This window comes from Rhodamnia argentea, chromosome 6 (genome assembly GCF_020921035.1).
Source record: "Rhodamnia argentea isolate NSW1041297 chromosome 6, ASM2092103v1, whole genome shotgun sequence".
Taxonomy (NCBI): Eukaryota; Viridiplantae; Streptophyta; class Magnoliopsida; order Myrtales; family Myrtaceae; genus Rhodamnia; species Rhodamnia argentea.
The window spans coordinates 1,847,267-1,857,093 of record NC_063155.1 but is presented as its reverse complement, the minus strand read 5'-3'; the positions used below and the strand labels follow the sequence as shown (position 1 = coordinate 1,857,093).

At 42.2% G+C, this 9,827-nt stretch overlaps 1 protein-coding gene and 1 long non-coding RNA gene across 3 annotated transcripts; both read right to left on the bottom strand.

Annotated features, from left to right (window-relative positions):
• Nucleotides 1-2,904: 2,904 nt before the first annotated feature.
• LOC125315411 lies at nt 2,905-9,024 on the bottom strand. The gene is made up of 3 exons (XR_007198668.1): nt 9,009-9,024; nt 3,058-3,139; nt 2,905-2,936 (listed from the first exon to the last, which is right to left on the bottom strand). It is a non-coding gene; the product is annotated as an uncharacterized LOC125315411 (long non-coding RNA).
• On the bottom strand, nt 7,354-8,748 carry LOC115755959 (zinc finger BED domain-containing protein RICESLEEPER 2-like). 2 transcript variants are annotated; one of them, XR_007198660.1, is made up of 2 exons: nt 8,617-8,748; nt 7,354-7,728 (listed from the first exon to the last, which is right to left on the bottom strand). XR_007198660.1 is itself a non-coding variant. In XM_030695596.2 (2 exons), the coding sequence occupies exons 1-2, from the start codon at nt 8,686-8,688 to the stop codon at nt 7,455-7,457; spliced, it is 318 nt and encodes a 105-aa protein (XP_030551456.1). In that variant the 5' UTR covers nt 8,689-8,715; the 3' UTR covers nt 7,354-7,454. The 2 variants fall into 2 exon arrangements, 1 of the variants encoding a protein (XP_030551456.1); XM_030695596.2 differs by having other exon boundaries at nt 8,645-8,715.
• Nucleotides 9,025-9,827: the final 803 nt, after the last annotated feature.

The following is a 9,827-nucleotide window of genomic DNA, read 5'->3' as shown; positions in this document are numbered from 1 at the left end:
ACAGATTACTTATTGTAGTATACTTATATTTGGTGACAGATTACTTATTGTAGTATACTTCATGACAGATTAATTATATTTGGTGCATGTATTTTAACATCTCATAAAAGAAATTATGATTCAAGCATTACTTATAATATTTTAACAGATTACTTACTAGTCACTTCAATATTTCATATGGTTATATCTACTTAAATAAGCTGATTTATACTATACTAATTTTACATATAACAAGGAAACTATATCATAAAACAGCACAATTATTGTATTAGCATAACCATCATAATAGAAACGAAGCGTATTATGTGACGATCGATTATAGATCATAAAACCGCATACTATTCATTGTATGTTTTTTTTTTTTTTTTGGTAAGGTAAGTATGTATTGAACTTTCAAAAGCTAGATACAAAAAAAACCAGGCATAGAAGCTATGAACTCAACATGGCACATAGGGTGCCATGGAGAGTTCAACGTTGACCGGTTGCAAAATACACCCAAGAGAGGGGCCAGAGCCAAAAGACTAGCAAGTTAGCAGGGGAAAGAAAAGGCCAAACAAGTAGCCAAACAAGAAGAGGAACCAACAAAACAGAAGTACACAGCTAGAAGATGGACGAGAAGTGGCATCTTCCAAGAGAACCAGCAGCGAATGAGTCCACACGATAAACTTCATAGCAGCAGGCTTCAAGAAGGGGTTCAGGTGGTGACCGGCAAAACAGGAGCAACATAAGTGTTGAATCACCAAGCTCCAGCATCAAAATCCAATAGGTGCTGTGGAGACCGAAAGTGTACACAGCTTGATCCGGAAGAGAAATCCAATGAAAATATGTCATCCGCTAGGGAGGGCGACAGAAGATATCAGCGGACAAACCCCAATTAGTTTGGATGCATCTGTTTCGGGGATATCGCTAATAGGGGGCCGGACATACAGCTTTGTCCTTAACCAGTTTACTAAGGTGGGAGAGCATAGCTGGAGGAAAAAGTTGTTTATTGCGGAAGAGCATATCATTCCTTGTAGTCCAAATAATATGGCATAAAGCACCAAGGGCAAACCTGGCAATCTTGTGTGCAAAAGAGGGCCCACCCAAATGTATCTTAGCCCATTTCACGAAACCACGCCAAGGTCTATTCTTCCAACTTAATAGACAGTTAGAGGCCCAAGTGGAGGCTAGTTCACCAATGATAGGGCAGCCAAAGAATAGATGATCGACTGAGTCGGGGGTATTATGGCAGTACGCACAGGAAGCCTCATCAATCCTTCGGTGTTGGAGTAGCCTCGTCCGAGTCGGAAGGCGATTATGCGTAGCTAACCATATTATGAATGCATGTCGAGGAGCAAAAGCTTTGTCCCGCACGAAGGTATGCCATTGTACAATGCGGCTTCTTGTCCTAAGACAGTTCCAAGCTGAAGAAATAGAAAACTTAGCGGAGGAATGACCAGCCCAAGAGAATGAATCTTCTCTATTTTCCGGAAATGTAGGAGCCATGTCAAGCCATGGCCGAATGGCGATAAGGACCGTAGAAGGAGGGAAAGTCGATGAAAAGAACTCCCGAACGGTGATCGTTCGTGGGATGCCAGCCCGATAAATGTCCCCGGCCGTGAAGAACTTATGAAGAGGACCTTTACTATGCCGGTGGTCGAATGTTTAGTATCGTAGAATTAAGTGGTTAATCTATTAGAGACCATGGCATTTTTGACATTTTTTATCACTTTCTCTTTATTGTTGCTAAAGAGATTAATAGCTATTTAATCACGTAAATCAAACGGACTGAATTGTTACTTACATGACAGCATCGTTATCACTACAACAATAATTGCGCGATCAATGCCATGAAATAAATAACTGATCTTTTAAACCCGAAGTTTATAATCAAGTGGAATTCACGATTTCCTCTGGATATATAAAGAATCTTTTCTTTCATTAATTTGTTGACCATCTTGTTCGGATACTGAGAGGCCTCGGAAGAACATTTCGAGCACAACGAGGTCTCCGCCAAGGAAGTCGTCAAGATAGCACCCAGCCCAAGGATCCGCCGGATCTCGGGTCGGTGGATCTCGGGTCTCGGTCTGTCCTACATGAATGCGGGTCAGCGGATCTCTGGTTTCGGTCCTAAACGAAGGTCGTTCACCGACATCCGTGCTCATTATGTGGGTCTTGGTCTGTCCTACATGAAGGTCGAGCTAAAAAATCGATGAGTGGGTGAGTTATGGACCAATTAGCCACCTCACATATGAGCTCGGGGGGCAGTATTTATTGTCGAGAGTCCGCAACTAGGGGTGAGCGGTTCCCGGTCTGGTCCCGTTCCCATCAAAAATCGGGAACTGGACCGGTGGTCCCGATTCTCACTTTTCGGAACAGCGGACCGGACCGGCCACCCTTGGAATCGGGAACCGGACCGGACCATTGGTCCGGTCCGATTCCCCGGCGGTTCCAAAAAAAATTTCACTAAGGAGGCTAATCATCAAAAACTCATTACTTGTAAAAAGAATTTACGAAAACTCATCAAAAGTGGGCGGTTCCCACTTTTGGTCCGGTTCTCCAAACATATTTGTGGAACCGCTTAGGAGTTGAAGCTCCCAGAACATTAACGGAAAGTTAACTCCAAACAAGAGTGGTGACTTGTTCCAAAAACAAGTAAATTCTATTTACAAGTAGGCGGCTTCAATAAAGAGGATGATCATCAAAAGCTCATTACTTGTACCATTCAAGAGGCCGCTCACCGCCCACAGTCCAGTCCAAACTCAAAAACTCAACAACAAGTCAACGTGTCCCCATATGATCATCAAAAGCTCATTAAAAGCACACCCAAAGGGAAAAAAACATACACTAGATCACAAAACATTAACGGAAATGACAGTGGAATAGAAAAATGGGAAGATTTCTAAACTTCAAGTCCTTTCTTGATATTTGATGGATGAAACAAAAGTGCGGCCAATCTCTTGTGTCCTAGTCGGTTCAAGGTTTTTGTGTTTCGGCCCTTTCTTGTAACTAAGTCATTTGAAAAGTCTATACATACTTACCTTACCAAAAAAAAAAAAAAACAAAAGTGTGGCCAACCTGCAATAAGTATATATAAGCGACGTACATTAGTTTTGAATTAGAAATGGAATTAATAGAAAGCGAACTCAAAAGGATCATACTTGGAAAAAGAAGATGTTCATCAAGAAGGTGTAGGTGACTTGTAAGTTGGGATTTGGCAATAAAACATGTCACACCCCGATCCCCGGCCCCGCAACAGCCCTACTAAATCGCCTCGGGTATAAAAAAAAAGGACGACGTCCCAAGCACGTCATCGACCCATTAATTATCTTTGAATAACGCAAGCGGAACGTACAATTCCCAAACAATAAATCAAACAATAGGGATAGAAAAGTAGGGTAACAATAATATCTAATAATTAAGCAACAACTTTTTATTCATTTTATAGATACTTCTTAACCCTCGGGAGTCACCGTAATATCTACAAGCCCACTCTCTAGGGCGGCTCCACGTGACCAACAAAAAGATATAGGGGTCGTCGGGGTTAACTCGTATCTACAACAACTAGAGGAGCTATCCTCACCCTCCCAGGTCATAACAAAAGGTCTCAACAAAAAGTCCCTACAATCATAGTCAAGGGTGGAAACCCGGCGGTGGTCCAGGAGCAGAGTCCACGTCACTATCCGGGTCCTCAACCTCCCCATCCGGAGTGTCTAGATCCATAGGGTCTCATGTCCGGCTCGGGGGTGCAGATGGTGGTCCATCAAATCCTCGAAGCGGTCCGTATAAAATGTCACCATCTCGGAGGAACCAGGCTTTAAAAACGTGGGGTACTAAAAAGCCTAGTCCCTCCTCGACCCAGATGGTCGTACTATGGTGCTCCCAAATTAGGTGGGACCCAGGGACGGGGAGATGAGTAACGTCATAGGACTGGTCTATCGGGACTCCAAACCTCACCGGGTGGACTAGCGGCATCACGGTCCCGAAAACATTTAACAATAACGGGTGAGATATAAAATCCCCGTGAGTCAACGCCTAAGTCCGTGTAGGACACCGACTCGCTCAAGGCGCCCTATGCATATAAAGCAATACCAATGGCATAGTAATAACATGCAACTCATATCATATTACAAGGCTCAAACATAATCTCGAACTATCAATCACATGCAATCTTACCCCATCTTGGCCCACACATGAACAGTTCATAAAACATGCAATCAATTGCATACAGCCAAGGTATATAACCGGAACACTCATCACAATTCGCATACACAATGCATCACACGTGTTCCAGTTATTAATGACCTATCACGGTCTAGTAAAACCATGCTCTTCCGGCAGAACCGGGCTTCGTCCCATTCCTTCGGCGACGGCAACCGACAAGCCATGTGGTTCCAAGTACCCTCGGCATTCCCGTAAGGAGCGTCGGTCCGTCACAAGCTGCAATCGGCATCCGATAAATCGTGTGGTTCCAAGTACCCTCGGCACGAACTTACCGGACTCGAACCCTCGTACTCGGGGGTCGGCTTCGTCCTCACGTACTCGAGAAGACGGTATCCAATATGTGATCACACAAGCACGACAGGCAATCAACCAATTTTATATCTTTGCATTTAATTCAAATGAATCCACAAATGCTCGTGCTCAAAATTTGGCTCAAAGCCATTTTTTTATGCTCAAATTCTGGTTCACATGCAATCACATATACACGTATATTATTCACCAAATTTTGCAGTTATAACCAGAATAATCAATCATCAAGTACACATAAGTCATATAATTACCACCAAATAATAATAATCGCACAGTAATAATTAATTAACGTAAGTCACTATACTAATCACACTTAATTAATCCGACGCGATTAATTAATCCATATTCCAATTAATATTACCAACATATTTAGCGAACTCAATTTCAGACAATTAAATTATTCGGCCACAACTAAATAATCTATTTAGCCGTTAATAATATTAAATCTATCCTTAAACGCAACTAATGCCCTATTCGGAGTTTAGGGGTTAACTCACAACTCCCGCGTTTAACGTCGAGTCGGATGCGAGGTGGCGCGAGCTTGAATTTAAATCCGCGTTCGGGTTTGCGGCAAGGCGTCGGCAATGCAACAGAGGTGGTGGTGGCTGTGGGTGGTCAAACCAAGGGCGCGGGGTGGTCGAATGGCCGTCGGGTCAGAGCACGGCGCTCATGGAGGTGGCCATGGGCGCCGGAACAAGGCTCCCAATGAGAGTAGGCTCGGGTATAGGAAAAACCGAGCAACAAGAACAGGGTCACGGTTCGTCCATGGGTTTTGAGGGGTAGCTGAAAAGTGGTTCGAAGGGCTATACAAGTGCGTCGGGGTATATGGTGTCGCGGCGGGGCGGGGCACGACGTCGAACTGGACACGGCGGCGCGAGCCGCGTTGGCCCTCGGCTTCGTGAGCTTCCGAGGCTCGAGAGTGACGCGGCAGCAAGGCAAGAAGTTCGGGGAATGCGCGACGGCGTCGAGGGGAGGCGGAGGTACGGTGGTACAACGGTGAGCAAAGGCGGAGGCTAGCGGTGAAGTGAGGTGGTCGGGTGAAGCTGGGGCTGGTTCGCGCGTAAGTTGCGGGTAAATAAAGGAAGAAGAAGTTGCGGGTTAAAGATCCAAAAAGAAGAAGAAGATGATGTGCGGGTGTGGGACTATTGTCATGCAGAGGAAGGCTTAAAGAGAGAGAGTATAAGAGAGAGAGATGGGTCACGTGGGTCTACGGAACTTGGGCTGCAAGTTGTAGTGAGGCCAGCCTTGCCGACATAGGAAAATGGGAAAAAGTAATCTGCGGCTGATTAGGGGAGAGTTTGGTTGAAGTACAACTAGAAAGGGATCGGAGTAAAATTCAGTTGGGATAAAAGAAAACAATGATAGTGGGCCTACTTCTATCTTCTGCACATCCCACGTAAAGACTTAGCTAATTAAAACTAACAAAACCCTAAAAGATCACAAGATAACATATATATATATATATATATATATATATATATATAAACATGGAACCCACGGGAAAAATTAAATTCAAGTCACACTCATAAATAACCTCGTTCTTTACCCATAAATACTAGGGCAAAAACGTAATTTTGACAAATGGATCTTGGACGTCATTTGATTCGATCGTCCGAGGGCAAAAATGGTATTTTTCCTTTTTGGGTTCGGACGAAGCCAATATAACACGCGACGCGTATCGCTTTTACGAGTCAAAATTTGATGATTCAACTTGACTTTTTCCGACAATTGCTTGAGAATAGCCAATCGTCGACCATTAAAACTTCAAGATCAAATTTCACTTTACACGCTGGAATTTGAAATTTTCTTTCGATCAACTAAATTTCAGGACATCACAAAACAACTCACATCTTCCTGCAAAGTTAACTCCAAATAGCAGCCCATGCCAATAAGATGCAAAAATTGAGGCGAAAATTAATGAATGAAAATCTCACCATATATTCCTTCCACCAACTTGTAAACTCTATCTACTGGTAAGCTCCGAGCAAGCATCATTCATAGCTAGAAAAAACAAGATATTAATTAGAGCATGCACTTATTAGATATACAAAAGAAATACAAGATACAAAAGAAAAGATATATCCATGACTTACCCGACTCGAACTTTTCTCCGTTCTCGATGAACTCCTCAATATTAACTAGCTTGTTAACCACTGTCAACCAATCTTGAGCGTAAATCAAAGCTCCACCACTCTAGGAGTCAAAGAACTTCGATTGCCATCAAGCACACGACCGGATGTACTGAAAGTAGACTCCAAAGCAACGGTTGTTATAGGAAAAGCCAATATATCCCGAGCCATCAAAGAGAGGATTTTAAACTTTTGGCCAGCGGTAGTCCACCACATCAAAATGTCAAGAGTACGACCTTCTTCACGTGTAGCTTGCAGATACTTTTCGATCTCGGATAAATTGCCTTCAGCCACTTTTTTCTCCTCGTCCATAAAGTATTCGAATGCCTTGTCCCCATCGAAACTCACATTGAAACCCACAGTGAGACCAATCTCGTCTTTGTGACCTTCCTCATGTTGACCGCCCGAACTGCCACCAGCATCAATTAAAAGTTGACCACACGAATTTTCGTCGACAGAAGGTCCGGAACCACAAGACTTCTCGTAAAAACTAAACAAACGTTCCGGGTAAGTCCTCACATAATCGCACCTCTCATTTACTATCTCGTCATTATCATAGATTAGTTTATAACAATATCACACATACTTCATCTTTTTTCTTGGATCCAATATCACCGCAATCAAAACCATCATGTTCACTTTTTCAAAACTCCCATAATATTTGTCAAATTTTTCCTTCATCTTCACCCCCATGGATTTCACTTTACATTTGAAGCATTTGTTGCTAGTTTCGGAGTTTTATATAAACCAGCTATCTTGTCAAAATAATCATTTGAAGTGATATACAAAGTCCTGGACATCTTATTCGTGGAATCATAAAACTTCTTCAAAAATATGATAAGAACTCTGGCATTTTTCCCAATCTTCATTTTTAGGAGTTTCATCTTCAAGCTCAGCCGAGAAGAAAGGATCATCTTCTTCCAGCCTCTCAAAAGCTTTTCTTAGCTTTAAGGTAGTGTCTAACATGAGATAAGTGGAGTTCCATTTAGTGAAAACATCAAGACATGCTGAACCCTTATAACTGATCCTTGCACTCTCAATACAAGCTTGGAATGATTTAGCTCTCATGGGAGAACCTCTCACATACCTAAGAGTGTTTCGAATACGTGTAATAGAATCATGTATTTCGTGCAATCCATCCCTCACAATCATGTTTAAAATATGAGCCGTGCACCTCATGTGTAAAGTTTCACCATCTAAGATCAGCAGCTTATCTTTTAGAAATTTAGCTTTCATAAACTTAATGGCTACATCATTGAACTGGCATTATCCACGGTGATCGTGGACACATGTTTCTCTATTCCCCACTCATAGATGCATTTCTCAATCATTTTTCCAATTTCCTTGCCCTTGTGACTAGACATTACCACAAAACTTATGATTGTTTTGTGCAATTTCCAAACATCATCAATAAAATGAGCAGTGAGACATAAATAGGTCAAGTTCTGAGTGGAGCGCCATGTATCGGTCGTGAGTGCGACCCTAGACTTAAGCTTGCGAAAAAAAATTCAAACTTATTCTTTCAGTAAGATACAACTTCATGCAATCTCTAGCCACTGTAAATCTTGAGATGAGATCGAAAAGAGGTTGTAGCTGGTTTATAAAATCACGGAATCCCACATGCTCAACCAATGAAAAAGGTTGTTCATCCACTATAATCATCCAAACAAGCATTTTCCTACAAAGTTCCCGATCAAACTCCCATGTTAATAAGTCATTAGCACTACCAGATCTGGTATTTCCCGTAGTCATTTGAGTCCTATCCACTCTATGTGGGACAAAAAACTTTTGCTTCTTATCCGTATTTCGAGGATACTTATTGTACCTGCTCAAGTGCTTCAACATAGCAAAAGTACCATTATTAACACAATACCAATACATGGTGCACAATATTTGCAAAATACCTCAGTTTTTCCCTTCTTATTTTTGTTGCCTTTACAAAAATGAAGCCAAGCTTGTGATGATTTTCATTTACCAGTAGCAATTGAGCAACCATGAGATACCTTATTTGTGTCGACTTCCTCTTCGAAGACTTCTTCACCTTCATGTTCTAGTGAGTCCATTGGCGAAGTCATCTCATCAATGGATTTGTCCTCTTCCATTGACATATAGGCGGATCACATGAATCAAACAAATTATAAGTTATAAAAGCCAAGGGAGATTGATTTTTAATTCCAAAGCTTAAAAGACACCACAAGCAAAACCTTCAAAGAATGAAAACAACATCAAATTGAGAGAATTGAAAAACAAAAAATCAAGACATGCAACATCATCCAAATAGATTAATGCTCGCAGTGTCGAGGATTGAGATGGTGAAGCGGATGCGGAAGAACTGGGCTATTTGTTAGCAGCTCGGTAATCGGGGACTACTTTCATACTTGGACAGTCGCACGTTAAAGCAAAACAAGGATCATATGTTCTCAAGAGGCTGGCCATCAACTTCGGCTACAATTTTTTGAAGAGAAACCGCAATGGACCATATGTTGCACCGAAAGTGCCACCAGTGTCTCTCCTTGAGGTTGGGATGGTATATGTTGTGTAAGAAATACCCTCTGTTATGTACTAATCAACTCTAGCAGTTTCACTTATGGACTAATACATACTAGAAACACTCTCAAAAGAGAGTTAAAGAAACAACCAGTGGTTAACAAGTTAGTATAGGAGTTCTTATATTATAACGGAGAACTCTTGGACTGTACTAATCTAAAAAGAAATAACATTGGAGAGTTTCGGACTGTACGTATGTAGGGGGTGAGCGGTTCCCGGTCACCAACAACAAGGTGATCTCAATCTCTAACAGTTTGCAAGCCAAATTACAAGAAATAAACCATAGGCAGGTAAGAATGTGCCAAAAGGCCACGCAAGCATCGCGGGAAAATAGGCCGAACAACTTTAACCCGAGAACAAATAAGCGGGACTTCCAAAAAACCAACAAGAAGCGATTGCAAAGGAGGAGGAAAGCAGAGACCAACTTCAAAGAATGAATCCACCTCAAAGAACAAAGACGCACAAATCATCATAGAAAAAAACTCACCAAGCTACGCGACCGAGGGACCGAGAGATCGATCAAGAGAAAGGGTGTGGGGGAAAGCCTTTGGAGGTGTTGAGTAGAGGCGCACGCACACGTAAGAGACGAAGGCTGAGCGGTTGGGCTTCTAGACGAAGGGATAGAGCAATCGGACTTAT

What these genes read in the sequence shown, in the direction of transcription:
- LOC115755959 (XM_030695596.2), bottom strand. Translation starts at nt 8,688, where the DNA reads ATGAAGGTGAAGAAGTCTTCGAAGAGGAAGTCGACACAAATAAG. An exon ending in AGGAAGTCGACACAAATAAG is followed by an intron (nt 7,729 to 8,644) that starts GTATCTCATGGT and finishes AAACACTCTTAG; the next exon opens with GTATGTGAGAGGTTCTCCCA.